General features: G+C 39.7%; 1 protein-coding gene across 1 annotated transcript in view; it reads left to right on the top strand.

Annotated features, from left to right (window-relative positions):
• Positions 1–20,099, top strand: part of cacna1eb (calcium channel, voltage-dependent, R type, alpha 1E subunit b) — a 48,648-nt gene that overhangs the window by 10,977 nt on the left and 17,572 nt on the right. The window contains exons 5-21 of the mRNA XM_020595874.1: positions 174–313; positions 8,054–8,157; positions 9,133–9,291; positions 10,852–11,042; positions 11,133–11,236; positions 11,325–11,440; positions 12,258–12,311; positions 12,944–13,024; positions 13,177–13,386; positions 13,548–13,660; positions 14,060–14,172; positions 14,292–14,423; positions 14,729–14,798; positions 15,571–15,688; positions 15,912–15,979; positions 16,243–16,310; positions 18,894–19,655. Of these exons, the coding sequence (XP_020451530.1) occupies positions 174–313; positions 8,054–8,157; positions 9,133–9,291; positions 10,852–11,042; positions 11,133–11,236; positions 11,325–11,440; positions 12,258–12,311; positions 12,944–13,024; positions 13,177–13,386; positions 13,548–13,660; positions 14,060–14,172; positions 14,292–14,423; positions 14,729–14,798; positions 15,571–15,688; positions 15,912–15,979; positions 16,243–16,310; positions 18,894–19,655 (2,603 nt within the window). The remainder of the gene's footprint in view (positions 1–173; positions 314–8,053; positions 8,158–9,132; positions 9,292–10,851; positions 11,043–11,132; positions 11,237–11,324; positions 11,441–12,257; positions 12,312–12,943; positions 13,025–13,176; positions 13,387–13,547; positions 13,661–14,059; positions 14,173–14,291; positions 14,424–14,728; positions 14,799–15,570; positions 15,689–15,911; positions 15,980–16,242; positions 16,311–18,893; positions 19,656–20,099) is intronic.

Genomic DNA, 20,099 nt, shown 5'->3' with positions numbered 1-20,099 from the left:
CTGTTATACATCAGGCTGTGTGCAGCTACAGGACTTGTTGTGTACACAAACCACACCCTGTTGGTCATAGATTTAACATTATGACTGGTTTGTGACTATTACTTTATTAATCAGCTCAAATCCTCTTTCCTGCAGACTTCTGCTGACCTGTCCCTGTTCTTTACTGTCCACAGGAGAAGACGGAGCCGTATTTTATTGGGATCTTCTGTTTTGAGGCGGGAATCAAGTTGGTGGCCCTCGGTTTTGTTTTCCATAAAGGCTCCTACCTGAGGAACGGCTGGAATGTCATGGACTTCATAGTTGTTCTCAGTGGGTGAGTACAACAGCTGGTGTCCTGAAAAATCAGAGTTGCAACAAAGTGAGAATTGCTTGTTTTAAATGATGTGAACAGATTCCTTGAACTTCTTCTCACTGGTGGTGAAATCTGTTGTTGTTGTTGTTGAAGGAGGAACATATAGTATATCAGTTTTCTGTAGCAGTGGAAAGTAACATGTGCTCAATTACTGTACTTAGGTACAGTGAATTATTAAGTATTTTTATTTGATGCTACTTTTATTATTTCCTTTCTGATTAATCTGTCAATCACTTTCTTAATAAACTGAGTTATCATTTGGTATATCAAACTCATAAAAAATTTTAAATTGTATGATTTTGCAGGTTTCAAGGTCATGTTTCAATTTTTATTTGGTCTGACTGTGACCCAGTCAAATCAGAGCAGCTGCACTTAGCTTTCCTTCAGTTTTTTTGGTCTGTCAGGATCCTTAGGACGTCTTCTTTAAAGCATTCATAGCTAGAAAATACAAAGCATAAGCACAATAAATTCAAAAAAAACCTTGGCTAATACCATTAATGATGGCCCAGTTCCATTCAGTGTCTATGTAATCCATGACAGTGAGGCAGCATACATGGCACAAGGACCCTAGAACCACCTGAACTGAATGCAGCTATCATTAACATTATTAATTACACCCGTGCTTCTCTTTTTACTGTGTATTATGGCAAAAACATCTGCTGTGAAAAAGCCCATTAGACTTGTGTTAAATGGGAACTAAAGTGTCCCTTTGCTGTTACTACCGAAGGTGTTATGAATTGTGGATGTTCTAAGTGTTTGGCAGCACCTGTAGTTAAAGCGCCTGTAATTAATGTATATTTTTTATAATAACAGTGTATCAAATGACAATGTGAAAACAATGTGACAGCGTGTAAGCGCCTGTAGTGATGAACCTCCAGAGAATTATCACCTGAATCTGCAGCTCCAGAGATTTAAAGTGAGATTCAGCTCATTGTTTAGCTGTCACAACTTTTTTGTTTTGTTTTACTCTCGCTGCTCCTATCTGCATAGAAACAGGTGTTTTCTGTGGAAAAAGCTCTAAAAACCCATTATCTACTTAGCAACCAACAGCAGACAGACACAATTAGCAACTAACCTGAAAAAATAGTGGATAAATAACCAAATATTAAGAGCCGGTACAATATGTTTGCCAACAAATTCATTATATTAACAGGAGTGATTATCTCATATTTGATTCCAGTTGAAGGTCAACAAATAGCCTTTTAATATTAAAATACCAAAGTCTAACCAAGTGGGTTTGGTAGGTATGTGCATGTGTGTGTATTTGTAGGTATGTCCCCAGCTGCTGCTTTAATTTTGAATGTGGTTGAACTCCATCATGAATTACAAACTTCACTGATTGTATGAGAGTCACAAAAAAAGAAGTTTGAAATTAATGCTCAGCAACTGATTCTGCAATTAATTCTGACAGAATTCATTTTTAGTTTACCCAACTGTGGCTGGTGAACCAAAAGATTAATTCCAGACTCACTAATTTCAGATTGTCAAGTGATGTTGGTGCATTCATGCATGTGACTCTACTTGTGTCATCATTCATCATCAATATTTTGGCATGCATGCCCACGCAGCAGTTTAAAGGCTTCTTCTAATCCTCACATGCTGTACTTCATGTTTGACATTATTGCCACATGGTTCACCCTGTGAGCTGGTCTTTATTGTTGAGATGATGATGTGATTTTTTTCTTTACAAGCAAATACATTTACACACTACATACAGTACATCCACAGGATTCGCAACACATACATGCAGGAAAATATGTGTTTCCATGGCACAGCCAAGCTCTGCAGTCAGCATTGGGTGGGTGGATAAGTGGATTGGCAGTTGTGTCTAAAACCTGTTTCGGTTCGCCCCCAGGACCTCTGTGAATTAAATGTGAATGCAGCACTGGAGATGTTATGCAAAAGCATAGAATGAGTGGATGGGTAGTAGAGAGAAAGAGAGAAGAAGGAAACCAGAGGGAGAGAAAAGGAAAATGGTGAGAAGCCCCAAAAAAAATCACATTAGGAGAATTAATCTTTTCCATATAAGTCTGGGGTTAGTGAATTAATTGTGGAGCAGTTAAACATTGTTACCACGGGAATGTTGTTTATGGCTAAGTGTACAGTATTCAGGCAAGAAGCTGTTGGCGTGTTGACATCTCATTTCAACCCGACACCCACATCTTTCTTTTTCTCTGCATCTCTGATTTCTCTGTCTTTCTATCTTGCAGTATTTTTTCTCTGCCTCTTACATAAAAGGGACATCAGCACCACATTTACAGACCAGTTAGCGGCAGTCTAAACACCGAACAGCTGTGTTATTGACATATTTCCACAGAATTTACAGGGTTGAAATGTTCAGTTGGTTTTAATAATCTAATACTAAAACTCTGGCGCTAGGCAACGACAGGCATTATTCTCCAACAAATCATTTTACTTTTGGCTTCTTAATAAAATGGCTTGTTAGCAAAACTAAACAAACCACTGATAGGTACAAAGTGAATGAGCTGGTTTTTGATGAGCTCATTCTTCACAAGCCTTCGACTAGCGATAGGAAATCACAACAGTGTCCAGGCCTGGCCAAGAGCAGAATGTCAGGAAGACTGTTTTCCAAGTCTTCACCGACATTTGGGTGTAGGTAAACCCTTCACATAGTGACACCTACTTCCTAAGTCACAGCTGCAGCGTATTGTAATTCTCACCCCTGTTGCTAATCCATGTACGTGGTAAATATGTTGCTTGAATAGCATGTTGGAATGTTGTTTTTCGCTGTCAGCCTGTGACAGTCAGACTCTTTACAGTAACTGCAGTTTCCCAAAGAAGGAAACTACAGATTTTTACCAACCACCTTTTGAGCCAATAGAAAGTAAGTGGTAATGATAACAGAGATTTGGGGAAATGCAGTTAACAACATTGGAAACAACATGTGGTGACAGTTCTGAGGTTGCTTGATTATACTGCAAGCAAATTCGTATCCACAGCCTAGGAGTGTGATTGGGGAAATGCTTTAAAAAAAAAAAAATCATTCCTGGTGTTTTTTTTTGTTTTGTTTTGTTTTACTTTTACTTTTTATTGTGGCTTATACAGTCATGACTGTTTAATGTTAGAAGAGGGGTCAGCACCATGTCTGATGGGGCAAGCTGTGTTCGATAGAGCTGAAAGCTAGTGAGCTGTGGTGTGGATGCCATCTCAGTCCATAATTTCTGCACATTTAGTGCAAATTTGAAAATGTGTGTAGAGCATGGGCTACAATCAAGACACTGACTGTTCACTTTAACATATAATGTGGCTTTTCTGTAGCTTCTGTACACTCCAAATGTTACAGTTAAGTTCTTATACAGCTGCTCATGTACTGTATAAAAAGCATAAACTTGTCCGTGCACTTTCATCTTGCCCAGCCGCAGCTGGAATTGGTAACTGATGGCCTGGTTTCCTGCCACCTATCTGACACATTTTCTGGTAGCGCATATGCTGCTTTCCTTTCCTCTCACACTATCTCAAACACGCGCGCGCGCACACACGCAAAAACACATGCAAACTCTCTCTAACACACAGTACAAGTAAGTTAGACTTAAAAGAAAACACACGTGTCATAGAGGCCAGTTGGGAATAAAATCGAGGCCACTGGGCCAGTGCTGGCGGCATTCATTCCATTTCATATTAATGAACTGCTAGAAGCAAATCTGCTGGGACACTGAGCTCAATTAAAATCCTTAATCTGAGTGAAGATTGTGTAGCAAAAAGGACCACAGCTAGGACAACTCACCCACAAACCAGATTAATTCATTGGGATTCCCAAAATGGTCACTTATATCCTGCGGCAAGCTGATTGGCACAGCTGGACTTTGATGCTTCGATTAGCAGTAAAATATCTACCAAATGACTCGTGCATCGGCATGTGCATGTTACTCCATTTATAAGGCTGCAGGTACAGAGCGTTGGCAGCGAACGTGGTGACCTCATGCTCTCAGATTAGTTTTGACAACGCCTTCATCAGTTATGAGCTTCCCCTCGTTTCTCCTGTCTGTCTTGCAAAGTGTGACACTTTGCTAAAATTGTTGCTCTTTAAACTGGATGAATAATACAACTGGGTGGGAGTTGGGAGTGACTCATTAGCCATCTGGCACAAAGACAGACATAGAGAAGAGTCACTCCTGTGTTTCTGTCTTTGCATGCCAAAGCAGCATTAATCTGTAGCATTCAATGTAAGAGTGCCTGTATGGCTGGACTAACGTTTATTTGCGCATCTTGGTTCATCTGATCTACCTGTATGTGGCACATGATTGCATGCAAAACCACAAGTCAGCACCAGGCCCACTACACATCTGTACATTCAGAAGTTTGAGTCAAATTGAAAATGCAAATTGCAGCCAGAAGGGTTTCTAACCACATCAGTAGCTCCCCAGATCTAATTTGGGGATTAAGAGGAAAACGTCAAGATCTCGTCAAGATCACGTGTATTGTGCATAGCGTATTAAAGGACAGCTGCAGTGGTCTCAACTCTAATTTTGCTCTCATAATTGAACTGAGTAAACAATAGCTTACAGTCCCAAATGGGTTTTCTTTGGGAAAACATACACCCAGCAATTTATTCTGTGACTAATTTTCTGTGTAATCCCAATTCAACAGAACCTGCCTTTAAATGCTTGGTTTATGTTTTTCAGATTCAATTCAGACACCAATTTTTTGATGCATTGAGCCAGTGTTGATTCAGCTCCACATAACCTTATGCAGATCTGTACAGGAATGGTGAGCAACGTGATGCTGCTGATTACTGTAGTTTTTGGTGGTGTTTTTAGTGTAGGTGGAGGTGTGTGGGAGAGGCTGCATTCTGTGCATGTAATGAATTCATCCTCTCCAGAGCCAGTTTGGTACAATTTTGTGCAACAGTGCTTCACTCAAAGAGCCGACAAGGAAGAGGTTTGCCTCTCACTGTGAGCATTTACTTGTTACAGAGCTGAATCAAAGTCACATGTGTGGCTATTTCATATGTAGATTTGTCTCATTATATTACTGATCACTCTTCTAATGATATTTGTACTGTGAGAAACAATTCTGATTATAAAAATGAAAACAAAAGAGATAAAAAGACCACATTAATAGGATTTTAAGCCTGCTTCTATTGTAAAGGAGGTCAGGGCTGTGGTCACCTGAGATACTCTGGTAATTTGTTTCACAACTGTGGTAATAAAATTAAGCTTCTTGCTCTCACTATTGGAACAGCAAACAGCTTTTCCCACCAGAGGATCTAAGGGGTCTGACTTTTTCATTATGTAAAAACAGACCAGCGATATGCTTTGGGCATAAGCCTTTTAGTGATTTATACAGAGTTTGCATTCTGTTCTTTAAACACACTGGATGCCAGTGTGTATGTATGCATGTGCTCAGTGTTAGTACTTAGTTTAGAATGAGTACAAAATACACTATATGATTATACAAACCTAACCAACAGTCATGTGGCCATCTTTTATTAGTATAACATATTTAGAATTTTACATACGTTGTGTTGTTTAACGTCAGGTAGGATATTTTGACTGTATTTAATATTATCTCTCGTCCTGTCTCAAGTGTTACGTTTAATCTGACCAACGGCCCAAAACAGACAACTATTTCATTTATTATGATATATGGTACGAAGAAGTGACATTGTTGTATTTGAGAAGCAAGGACCAGCAAATGATAATTGGTTGCTAATTTATTTTCTTTTAATCATCTAATAGTTTCTAGCTGTGAACTACTGGAAGCATATATACATAATATGAGAAGCTCAAGGCCTGAAAAATGGTGCTGTGCACGAGTACTGATTGTTTCAGTGAATTTTTCTGCAGGAAAACAATTTCTAGACTAAACAAAAGAGCTACCACAAGCAGACGGAGTATTTCTTTAATTTTGAAGGAGCTGCCACTGAATTGTTGTGCTCAGAGTGCAGCCTTGAAGGAACTGCACTGACGCCTGCCTTTGTTCACTGTGTTTGGATTGAAGGCACTTTCCACAGACTCCCACTCCTCTGCTCCCGCCCCGTCTCTGTGTTTTTCACTGTGTCATCTCTTTGTCTCACTCACTCATTCACTCAATAAAACCCAATTACTGCTAATAACCACACTTGGGTATTAGCGATATTTTGGTATCCTTATTAGTGCCACAAAATAAGAGAAAAGAAACAAAGACTTACTGTTTGTCATATTTATTAGCTTATTTTAAGTTGATTTAATGTCACACCAACACAGGCTGTGGTGCATTACTACTGCATTAGACTAGAGTGTACAGGTACAAAGGGTGTACTCACAAACAGCGTGTCGATTTTAGCATAAACTTAAAGGAATACAAATTAATGAATCATTTTCAGTTGGTTAGTTTATCCATTCATGTGATGTTGCTTATTCCGGTCTAGGTCCCATGCATTTAATTAAGTCATTATAAATATTGTTATATTTTGCTGGTAGTAATTAAAAATGTCAATAATTCTAGGCCTTTTTTAGATTAAATTTTTTTTTGTAACACACCGATACTTTCGGTAATTTGAGAACAGAGTGAGTTCCAAATGAACTGCAACAACGAGATCCTGCATGTTGTAGCGCTCAGTACTGATGATAAACTTATAGGACACTCGTGGTGTTTTGGACAGAGAATGTTCAACACAATGTTTTCAGGTTTATCCACATTAGTGGCAACATGGCCTCACTCATTCACTTGGCCTCTCTCCTTCCCACTGCTTTCAGGAGTCTACGTGGGCTTACATTTGAGTTTCTGCCATGTGCTTTCTAGCCCCTTGCACACACACTCACACACACACACACACACACACACATAACCTCCCCCACACTTCCCAACACTGTCCAAAGATTTTATGAGTTTGTATATTTGTATCTGTGTGCAACAAATGGAGAGAGATGATGAAATCTAGAAAATAATTATGACTTCTAGTATAATTTTCACAAGTTTGTTCAGATATTAGCAGCAGAAATATAGCCTCTAATCCGCAAAAGCATTAATGGTTAAGGGTCATCAAATTACGCTTGACTGATCTTGCATTAAGATGAAAAACCACACCCTAAATTGACATGTTCTGTTATTATGACAGGATTGTTGCAGAATTTTTGTGGAGTTTGTTACAACATTTCTTAAGTGAGAATAACACAAAACATTCAGATATAATTTCTGGTGTATGTTGCCTGTTGGTTGCGTCTGATGCTGTTTTTCAGCATTTGTGTAGGTGGAGGGGCATCAATATGTGCGTGGGCAGATGTGAGTGGATATGCCTGCCAGGTGTATGTGACTGTGCATATACAAGTCTGGTACACTAAATGGATATACTGTACCACTCACTGGCTGTACAGTTGTCAGTTATCAGTTTATTATTTGCTTTTTTTTGCCTTCAAAATGAACGACTCATTACCAAAACTATTCTGGAGTTAGAGCTATTTGTTGTCTTTTACCTATTTTTGTCATCAAATTTGTCAGACACCTCGGACCAGATACATTAATCTCAAGATAGGAAAGAGGGGTGTTGTGCCAGATTTAGCAACTAATGGATTTTTCTCTCTCTCTTTTATATGTCACTGTTGCATTTTCTCTTTCAAGGCCATTCCAAGTAATAGCTATTATATTTGTATCTGTCTGAACAAAACAATAACAGTGTACTGTCTATCATTCCTACCATCACAATTATTTCAGCTACACTATATGCATATTCTAGATATGTTTGTACGTGTTGTGCTTCAGGATTCTGGCCACCGCTGGTGCACACATGAACATCCCAGTCGACCTTCGGACACTGAGAGCCGTGCGAGTCCTGAGACCGCTGAAACTCGTCTCAGGGATCCCCAGTGAGTCAACTAATGACTTCTAATTCTGCACTGCAAGGTCAAATTGATACAGTACTGTAAATAAGCGATTTTTACTTTGTGGGTAGCGTTTATGACTTTTTCAGGTCACAAATCAAGTTATTTGAAAATTCATATGTAATACTGTAGCAATCTATGAAGAGATTGAGATCTATGAGAAAACCTTGTTCCCAAAACAGTCAGAAAAATACCGGATCAACTGGTGTTGCACAAATGTGCTAAATCGCTCTTCTTCATTAGGATTCCCCAGTAGTATGTCATCTACAGTTTCAATGCCCTTTAAAATTTAAGCCTATGGTATACATGTAAATATGTAAACACTAACAGAAGGGTAATTCTTCTCTCATAAAACAGCTGAAACACATTGATGTATCTGCCATAGCCAGAAGCTGCTAGTATAAAGGTATAGGTACTTTTATAAAGTACTCCCCTTTGCAGCAAAACCTAAACACATACTGTACTTCTGCCTTTACTTAGAAAATACACTATGTAATGCTGAAAAGAGTGTACATACATTGATGAGGATGGCCACTCTGACTGGTTTGTAGCTACTTTGTTGGTTTGAACCAGATAGAATATTCTTCGTTGGCCTTGCATCAGTGACGCACCAGTTCATGGTTTGTGCCTCCTCAGACCAATGTCAGTCGGTACAGTCAGTAGTCACCCCTGCTGACTGGGAGCGCCCCAGGCACCTTGCTGTTTTGGAGATGTGCTGACCCAGTTGTCTGGCTATAACATACAGTAACATACAGTAGGTCCTTACAACTGCCCATTTTTGTTTCTTAAGTATGTTTCTTAACTGCTTTTTAAGGCCATAGCCTCTGGGAGATAAGGCCAACTACTTGCTACACAGATAACACTGACAAATACACTGTTGGACTCTTCATTTGCATTAATCTGTATTAAAAAATACCAATGTTGTTTTTATGTGCAATGTCTTTCTGTAAATACCTTCAGGCCTGCAGATTGTGCTGAAGTCCATCATGAAGGCCATGATCCCGCTGCTTCAGATTGGCCTTTTGTTGTTCTTCGCCATCCTCATGTTTGCCATCATTGGTTTGGAGTTCTACAGCGGAAAGCTTCACCAAACTTGCCTGCCATCTTTCGACATCCTTGGTATGATCCACACACCTCCAACAATCAGTTTCTGTCGTAAAGCAAAGAAGTCCCCCCAGTAACCATATATGTTTTTATTTTATTGGTTTCTTGTTAAAGCAGTGTGAAAGTTAAATACTTATACAAGAGGAAAGACTTTGGATTCTGTTTTGAGATGACATCAAATTAAGAGAAATTCCCACTCAAATTTGAAGAGAGACAAATTTATTGCTCCCTATGTATTTTAATCTTCAATGTGTAGGTGTCAGTCTATCAGAATGAAAATAAAAGGGGAACGTCATATCGATCAATTGTTGAAGGTAGATTAAATTATAACAATTATCAGCCTACGTATATAGTAATTCACTGAAAGCCTTATGAAATCCAACAGTTTGGGTGTATAAGGATGAATTTTGGCTTAACCACCTCTCCATCTGTGGCCGCCTTCTGTCCTAGGGTGCACCTGCTTTTATCATAGTGCAAATGCATTTAGGAGAATATTGCCACGCTTTGTTTTTGATTATCTATGATCGACCATGACTGATTGTCCAGCAGGTAAAGCAAATGTGTCATTTACACATTGTTCTTTAACAGAGGGTGTGAACATCTTTGTTTGAGAACAGTAGCAGTGAGCTCAGAGGTATTATTAGGGTTGCTGCCAGCTGATTTAGCTACTGCTTAATTAGTCAACAGCTACTCTGTAATCACACACCACACCACAGCATTTACTGTCATCGTCCAACACAACCCAGAGATGGATTACGGCATAAAACCTGAATACATTCACAGTATTTACAGCTAACTTCCTTCCTTCCATCCTTTATTTTTGAAATGGTTCTACAAAATTAAAAGCTTAAAGATCACCTCTAGACACATTATACAAAAAGTTCTAAATGTCATAATTACTCCTGAATAAGCAAATATTGTTTAGTTCAAAATGGAGCTGCTTAAAAATGGGCTTTCTGTTTCCCCTTGCATTGTCTTTATGCTAAGCTAAGCTAACTAGCTGCCAGTTCTAGTTTCATATTGCGTGGACAGATGTTAGAGATGCAGATTCTCTCATTTAGCTTGTGCAAGAAAGCAAATTAGAGTATTTTCAAAAATGTCAAACTATTCCTTTAAGACTGGAGCATTTGGGGTATTGATATTCATACTGTGATACCAGATGGTCAGAGAAAACAGGATATGACTGGGGTGCAAGGCTTTAATGTGTACCTCATACATCAAGTAAGCTTGTACTATACGCCTGTGTCAAAACATTATGACCACTCACATGTGAAGTAAAGAACATTGATTATCTCGTAGCTAGGGCACATGTCAAGGTCTGGGATGTAGTAGATAGTAGGCGAACAATTAGTTCCCATGTTCAGTGTTTTGGATGTGGGGAAAATGGGCAGGTGTAAAGACCTAAGTGACTGACAGCGGGCCAAACCATTGTGGGTCAGAGCATCTCTGAAATGGCAAGGTTCATGGGGTGCCCCCAGTCAGCATTGACAGTGGTCTGAGGACGGTTATAGTGTTTTGGCTCACTGATGTGTTTCTAATATCTGAGGACATAAAGCTTTTGCGTTACTTTTGCAGACAATGAAACTGTTGACTCATCAGAGTTGGCATTTGCATGTGGAGTGAGGAAGTGTCCAGAGAAGTATGACTGCAATGACACCTGGATCGGGCCCAACGACGGCATCACGCAGTTTGACAACATCTTGTTTGCTGTGCTCACCGTTTTCCAGTGTATCACTATGGAAGGATGGACGGCTGTTCTCTATAATGTGAGCTCAAGTATTCAGCTGACAAATTAACTACAAAATGTCACACTGATTGCTACTGTCCATGTGCAATAATAATGTTATGCATTTCAGACTAATGATGCTCTGGGTCCCACATGGAACTGGATGTACTTCATTCCTCTCATCATCATTGGCTCATTCTTTGTCCTGAACCTGGTGCTGGGTGTCTTGTCTGGGTGAGCGTTGCTCTTCCTGTGTGTATAATACTGGTGTTTTTCTCTGTATTATGGATTATGAGAGCTGTTTTCATGTTTTCCTCTTTAGAGAATTTGCCAAGGAGAGGGAGAGGGTGGAGAACCGGCGGGCCTTCATGAAACTACGCCGCCAGCAGCAGGTGGAAAGAGAACTGAACGGGTACCGAGCCTGGATAGACAGGGCAGGTACTGGATACCAGAATAGCTTTACATCTGTAGATACACATTATTATTTAGTCACACGGAGGTATGCAGCTACAAAGAGGAATACAATGAGTGAAGATATACTTGGCTCAGGGATATTTTGATCAGAAATGCTGCTGTTTATGGACAAAAAAGTCTGTGAGACTAGTAATGGAAGAGTGGTATTAATCCTCTCCTCTACTCCTCCAAAGGCAAGAAATGGAATAAATGTAATTTGCAAAATCTCTAGCATTTTTTTTTTATATCAGCACAAATGTAACTTATTATTTATTTGGCATAAAGAGGTAGGAGATGAGAAATAATTTATTACCTAAGTGATCAATTTTTTCAGCTGGTTTAGCCCCCCACCCCCCCCAATTCAGGGTGGCACTGAATTGGACACATGCATGCATACACAGTGCTGTAATGGCAGTCTGCATTGCTAGTCTCCCACGCAAGTAGAGGGTGAGAAAAAGGTGATACTGACTCACTGACTTAAATATTTGTGCATGTGCAGTGTGTACACATGCACACTTGTGTGTATTTATGTGTTTACATGCATGTGTGTGTGAGAGAGAGAGAGCTGCTGTACATATTTATGTGTGCATGGATGTGGGTGAGTGTGGGAAGAGAGAGATATTGTGAGAATGTAAGAGAGAATAAGAGCTCTTTCTCTAAAAAAGGTCATACTGGCCCCTCAGAGCTGCTTTGGCCTCAGTTCCCACAATACATCTCTGAAATGTATATTTCCATGTCTGATGATTAAAATTGTGCTTTGATGAAAAGTCTGTGAATAACCTTTAGTTTTGTTGTACTACAGAGGAGGTAATGCTGGCAGAGGAGAATAAAAATTCAGGGAGATCGGCCTTAGATGGTGAGTTCATACACTTTAGATTTGTAATCGCAGCTCCAGCTAACACCCGTATCCAGTAAAACTATTTCTAATAATCAGTTTTAGAGGTTATACGATGCCCACAGAAAATACTACTTCTTTTTCTTTTGAATACGAGTGTGTGGGAAATTTCCTGTGCCTCAATATGCATAGTACAAATGAATGATGTACAATACACATTTGATGTTGCACAACCACAGAGTTGGCCATACAAAACCTTTGAGTTAGCCACATACTTGAAGAGAGTGATGGTATTATCCCAAACTCATGTCAAGCAAAATTACTAACAGGGATGGACCCAATGTTTGATATGATAACAAATATATAAACCAACTATGAGCAGCACTGAAACACACATTCTGTGCAAACATTGATAAGAAACAAGTAAGAATGTCTTAAGATGTAGCTTCTCCAATCAGGAGGTGTGCATTTAATATTAATCAATCGCTGTTAGTCACAATGTGAATGAATTGCTTTGATTACCATTGATAAAGCAGACGAATGTAACAGCTTGGCCTAAAAACTGTGCAACCTTTTTCAGTCTTCTATTTTTGTCCTCTAATTTATTGAAATTCAGTAATTCATAAATTTGGTAAGTTTTGGGAATCTTGCAGTGCTAAAGAGAGCAAGTAAGAAGACTGGTCCTCGGAGAGGAGCGCCGGGGGACGACAAGTATACAGACATGTCGACTGCCAGTGAGTGAAGAACATCACTCACTGCTTTACAGCAGGCCTCTTTCTCCGTCCTTGATACCACATGTCTTGGGCTCCTTAGTTACTTTTCATACTGCATATTTCACCATTGTTCTACCTCTTCCTCAACCTCCTTTTCTCTCCTCTCTCCTCAGGCATGTCGAGATCAAGGATGAATTTCCGCAGTGGCCGTCGTGGCCCTGCTGCCTACCTGCGACGCAAAGAACGGATGTTGCGCATCTCTATCCGCCGCATGGTGAAGACAGACACTTTCTACTTGATGGTGCTCAGCCTGGTAGCTCTGAACACCATCTGTGTGGCCATTGTCCACCACAACCAGCCCGACTGGCTGACCATCTTCCTTTGTGGGTTTCATGTTAACTGTTACGTATATAAACATTTTTTGCATTATTCTATGGTATACTTCTTAAAAATAAATCTGGTGTTGCCTGATGCATGTGTTGTTTTTGGCACGTTGCTGCATCATTCATTGATTTAATAGCTTTTTTTGTTTTCTCACCTCCAGACTATGCAGAGTTTGTTTTCCTGGGGCTGTTTTTAGCGGAGATGTTTTTGAAAATGTATGGTCTGGGTTTCAGACTCTACTTTCATTCATCTTTCAACTGCTTCGACTGTGGGGTGAGGTCCTTAATCTCTTATTCTGATTCCATATTACACTGGAAAAAAAAAAAAACAGAAAAGGCTTCCAGATGTATTAAAAGATATTAGTTGAGCTTTGAGTAGTGAACTTTGTGCCTTACATCCTCCAGTTAGCATTTATAAGATGGTGATACAGTCTTCTTCAGTTGTTGGGTGTCTTTAATCTTCTGGCCAAATATGGCAGAGTGAAGGGTTGGGATCAACAACTGTACCACAAACATTTGAAAGTGAAAACTGTGTCTGAAATTCCCACATATCGACTCTGATCTATTTAAGATTTATTAAAAAAAAAAAGAAAAGCTTAGCCAGTTTTCTGCTAACAAGGTGGAGCTTATAAGAATTTATTACATTATTGCATGTGTCTGCCATGTTTTCCAGGTCATTGTTGGCAGCATCTTTGAGGTGATTTGGGGCTTTTTCAGGCCGGGCATGTCATTTGGGATCAGTGTACTGCGGGCGCTGAGACTCCTCAGAATTTTTAAAATCACCAAGTAAGTTGGACACATACTGTATAAATCATAACATTAGCTGGGTTAGGCCTGGACTGTAGTACATTAGTTGGCATATTTTGCACATCTCTGGTGAAAAAGATGTGATTTCTTTCTGTCAGATACTGGACCTCTCTCAGGAACCTTGTTGTGTCACTCATGAGCTCCATGAAGTCCATCATCAGCCTGCTTTTTCTTCTCTTCCTCTTCGTTGTGGTATTTGCTCTGCTGGGGATGCAGCTTTTTGGAGGAAGGTAAGTCAGTTGTGGATGTAATAATCCTAGCTTCTCGGTCATTACAGACAAACCTGTGTGATGTTCTTGAATGATGGACTGATATGCGTGCTATATAAATCTACATATCTGGTTAAGCCACGGTTTAGAAATGGCATCTACAATCTGCGAACTGAGCAGCAGTTTCTTCAGTGGCTTCTTTGATAAGAAACAGAGAGGAAATGACATGTCAAGATGAAAATAGCTCTGCATCCTCCTCCTCTCCTTCCTCATCCTAGCCGTCTTTGGTCACATCTGACCCTGCTTTCATTCTGTCTTCCCCCTAGGTTCATCTTTGAAGATTACACTCCCACCAACTTTGACACGTTTCCAGCTGCTATCATGACAGTGTTTCAGGTTTGGCTCCCACAGATCGCCTCAATCTGCCTGCTCTCTATGACACATTGCACCCTGGGATATTTCTCACCCCAGGCACAGATTAAACAACTCTGTTCACTCGCTCTCCACCCCCTGCCTCTGCTGTCATCCCACACATCCATGCACACATATGCAGACATGAATATCAGACAAGTGAAATGTGAAAAAAATCCACATCAGATCTTCTACAACACTAACAGCACTGTGAAAGATCAGCACATGTTAACAACACTAACAGCACTGTGAAAGATCAACACATGTTACTTATCTTGTTTAAACGGGTTTTTAGACAGAATACATCCCAATTCCCTTAATTGATCTTTATTTACTTCTTGATTCTCACTCGACCTGGATGTTGTTCCAGTCCACCATTTTGAAGGACATCCCAAAGCTCCTACTTCTGCTCTGAGAAGTGAGGATCCAGGAGAGAGGAGGCAGCCAGGAAGAGCCATGAGTGAGGATAAAAGGAAACGTCCTTTGTGGAAGTTTTTTATGAATCAACACTTCCTTTTATCAGAAACAATGTCTCATGTCTCTACAGATATGTTTCTTCAGTTCCTCTGCCCTCATATTTCTTCCTTTCCTTGCATCTTACATGGGTGGGACTGAGATGCAAGGAAAAAAGATGCAAGTGAGGGAAACATGGATGCAGTTAAGGGAAATGGGATTGTGTCATATCCTGTCTGTTCTCTTTAATTTAATGTCAGCAATGTAATTATTTATTCAAAGTTTTCTGTGTATTTGCCTACAGATTTTGACTGGTGAGGACTGGAATGAGGTGATGTACAATGGTATTCGCTCACAGGGAGGTGTGCAGTACGGCATGTGGTCCTCAATCTACTTCATTGTGCTCACACTATTTGGAAACTGTATCCTTATCAATTCTTCAAAAGTGGTCAAAGAGCTGTGATATATCATCTGTGCAGAGTATACTTGTGTAAACCTGCTACTACAGAGCACACTACAAGATGCATTTAGTAAAGTAAAACTGCAATGAACATGTTACCTGGAGTAAATATGGATGGGGGAGTAAATATCTGCATACATTCCCACAGGTTCATGTGTGTGTTTTCTTAACTGCCTTCTTAACAGACACGCTGCTGAATGTCTTCTTGGCCATTGCTGTGGATAATCTGGCCAATGCACAGGAACTGACAAAGGTTGTTTTGTATTATATTGTGTTTCCCACATTGCTACTACTAGGGGTCAAAAATTGTAATATTATTTTAAAAGAAAGGTATTCCAGTGACTTAGCATTGCACTAAAGTTTAAATAGACTTTTAAAAGGAATTGCCAAATTGAAGCATTGGCTGAAATGTCCCAACTTCACAGACATTACACAGCTATGTAACAAGTAAACTGAACTTCATGTGTGAAATTGCTGGATTGTTATAGAATCATGTCTTCTTTTGGTCTTTCTAAGGATGAAGAAGAGGAAGAGGAGTTCTTCAACCAGAGATATGCCAGAGGCAGAGATGGCTTGATCTCCGAGTAGGTTGATTGTTAACAGCTAGAAAAATTACTGTTTTAAGTGAGCATTCACAGCCCTTAAGTAAATCTTAGTATTCGGTTTTTCGGACCAGCTCTTCTCCTGAGCAAATGGAAAATTTGAATTGGAATGAAAATTGATCACAGTTCTATTTGCTGGAGATGTGTGTGTATATAGTGTAATCAGACTAAGACTTACTTAAGATACTGTATGGGTGTTGTGGGAAGACTGGTGGTGGTCTTGAATTTGATCATTAATGCTACTTCAGTTTTTAGAGGGATTTTCTATAAAATCAATAAGAGCTTAGCCAAGATCAATATTTCCACAATATCATTGATTGTAGACTCTAGGACCAGTTGTACGTTTAACAGTTCCTTCATTTGCATGGTGAATGCAAAGAAAGGCATGCTGAAGGCATCGGTGACACAATAATGAATGTGTGTTGAATGTGCTTGATTTAAAAGCATGACTCCTTACAGACTGCTTCAGCAATGTCACTGAATCTCCTTCTGTAACTGGCTTGGCCTCTGATTGGTTATCAGCCTCCTTTGTTAATGAAATTCCAGCTCCTCTCAGTGACCTGGTGGCAGTCCCACATGTCTAATGATCCAGTAAGTCAGGAGGAGGAGGGCAGGTGGCGCTTTTCAAAGGTAGCTGTGAACAGTAGGGTGCCTCAGTGTGTCACTCTACTGGGAGGAGACACAATTTGGAGGGTGTCAGATTTTAGCCAGATTTCTCTACTTAGCATCACCACTGTGAAAATGGAGTTGTTATAAGGAAACTAATACATGACACATCAGGTATGTTATTAACCCAGAGTAACTGCTTTCTTTAAAAATCATTGCTAAAGTGTCCTGCAGAGACACATCGTGTGCCTCATTTAATACTCTAGCTTGGTCGAGTTAGGACTGTACTCATGATTTTGCATGTTTTACAACATTAACAACAAACTCTGGGTATTAACATAGCTAAGTATTATAGATTTTCCAAATCATAAAGATGAATTATGTTTTTTTGGCTTACCAGGTGGCCTTTGGTTGTAGTTCATGTCAGTTAAACATGAAAATCAACTGGCAGAGCCTTGAAATTTGTTTGAGATAAGTAATTCATCCCAGTAGTTTTATTGTCAAAATTAAAATATGTGGTAATGGTGCATTTATACACTGGGCTTTAGTTTTAAAATGAGACCCAGCAGACAAACCACAGTTGTACTGGTTGAAATATGGGGATTTAATTTTCTCCAGATGATGCTCAAGTTTTGGAAAAAGTACTTGAATGCACCAACAAAAGATGCTTTCAAAAGATTCTTTTTATTCATTTTTTTTTTTTTTTTTTTCCTTTGCTTGTGTAGTGTATAATATAGCAGGTGACAATCAACACATCACAGTCTGGAATCACACTGGGAATATAACAGATATATAAGATATGTGTTTTTGGAACAATTCATGCTCCCCACCGTAATACCAAGAGATAAAGTATAAGCAAATGTGATAAATTACTTATTCCAAGTGTTTTATGTCTCTGCAAGTTGATTCGCTACCATAAGATACCAGGCATAACAAAACTGAAACAAAACAAACCTATACTCTTGTCACCAGTCATAAAACTAGATTTAATTAGCCGGTGTGGTAGGAACTAACTCAGTGAAGTCATGTAGGCACAATTAATGACAGGTAACTGCATAGACTCGGTTAATTTGATTCTCTAGTTGTGTCACTGAATGTATCATTTGTATGTGGCATATTTGAATGTCTGTCTTGTGTGTGTTACAGCTACAAGATGCTGGTTTTTATGTGCATCACAGTGTTGTGACTCTTCCATCATGTTGTCTTGTTTTATGCCTGTTATGTGGCACTGACCAAAATGTTGTGTTCAGTGACATTTTGAAACAATTTGACCAAGGACGATTGAATTTTATATAAACATAATGTTAAAGGGCATAAAATGTCATGCTCTTTAAATTAAATTTTTACATATATCAACATAAAGCACTGGTTTTAGAGCCCTCTAGACCTGCTTTTTTTTTATTCCAGTTTACATATTTTGTTCTGTGTCACAAAAAATGTTCTTTGTATGTTGTAAAACACTAATGTCTTGTTTTCAAATAATCATTCTTTGATTACACGAACAACAAAAGAATCTGAATACCAGTAAGTATTATTGTATGCATTCCTGTCACACAGAATTTCTGTCTTGCGTTTCCCTTCTCAATTATTGAGATTGTTTTCTAGATGTTACACTAACTTTTAATTATGCACCTTCCCTTTTTGTTCTTGTTTTTTTTTTTTGTTTTTTTTTTTATCTGTTACCTCACAGATATCTTTTTCTCTTTTTTACTTTTTTGAGTTTTTGGATGTACAGTATTTGTACTTGCATACAAGTATTTTTCCTCATTTTTCCATAGGAAACCTTTGTGTTACTAATTACCTAACATTCACAGCAAGTCTTGCAACTTTTATTTTGTTTTAATATTCTGTTATCACGTCTGTACTAAATAATCATTGTTTTGATGTTTCATGTCAACAATTCCTTAAAATTGGACCTGTTGCTGCCTCATAGTGATGCCAGTATATTGTGCTCCTTAGTGGGAGAAGAAGACCATACCTGTACAGGAAACGAGCGATCCACCGAGGTCGTCCAACCTTCCCAGATGAGCCTGAAGGTGTGACAGGGGTCCCAGATGAGCAGCCTCTCAATAGGTCCAATGCCTTTGCCAACCGCCGCGAGAGGAGGAGAAAAGTGAACATGTCAGTGTGGGAGCAGAGGGCCAACCAGTTACGCAAACGCCGCCAGATGGCAAGCAGAGAAGAGTTGTTTGGCAGCCCTACAGAGGACACCGTTGAAACTCCCACTATTGCACACCATGTCCCCGCCCTTACCCCAGAGGCTAGCCCAGCTCACCTGTCTGAGTCACCCATGTCTGTGGGTATGCCCCTCCCAGAGCCCCCGATGTCCATGTCCATCCCTGACCCTCCAGTGGCTGAGCCTCTGGTAAACCTAAGTGAGGAGAAAACAGGAGGAGCTAATCACCGCACTGCAGGTGGTAGGCACAGGATCGCCCGTAAGTTCCGACCCAGCCAAGGGCCAGAGGAGGGGGCCCGGCACAGACGCCACCGTCACCGCGAGGCTCGCATCGAGGCCAAGAGTCTAGACTGTACACAGTCACCGCATGAGGTACCAGTAGTCACAAGGTCCCTCAGCCAGGATAGAAAGATACTGGATGAGAGGGAGGAGAAGGAAGAAAAGGAGGAGAGAGAGAAAGCAGAGGTAGAAGGAGAGTCAACTGAAGATGACTGTGTAACGTGCATCGTCAACCCATATGCAGAGGTTGGAGAAGACTGTAGAAGGTAAGGCTGTTCAAATGCCTGGAAACTGGTTTCTAAAGAGTCTTTTAAAGGTGTAACACTGTGTATTTCTACCATTGTTACTATTATGGCTCCAATGGAGGAGATAGGGGACAAAGCCCACAGCCCACTTTTCATGCAAACATGCAGTAATTCAGCTGAATTATATGATACTACCTGCAATTTCTGTATGGCCTCAGTAATAAATATATAATTTAATTTACTAGTCAATTAAAAAGATCCTTATATTTTGTAGTACAGCTCTTGTATTGATTTCAGTAGATTGTATAGGTAAACTCAGTGACATGACCACTAAATGTAGGACAAAGAGGGGTTTCTGTACTAATAAGACTATAAAGTAGTACTCTGAGCGGAATGCTAAAAATAATGCTAATGCTTATAGCGACAATGCTGACATTGTGATGTCTAGCAGGTTTAATGTTTGCC

This window comes from Monopterus albus, unplaced genomic scaffold, assembly GCF_001952655.1.
Source record: "Monopterus albus unplaced genomic scaffold, M_albus_1.0 scaffold28.1, whole genome shotgun sequence".
Lineage (NCBI taxonomy): Eukaryota > Metazoa > Chordata > Actinopteri > Synbranchiformes > Synbranchidae > Monopterus > Monopterus albus.
Note: the sequence above shows the minus strand (reverse complement) of the source record. Positions and strands in the feature narration are given on the sequence as shown.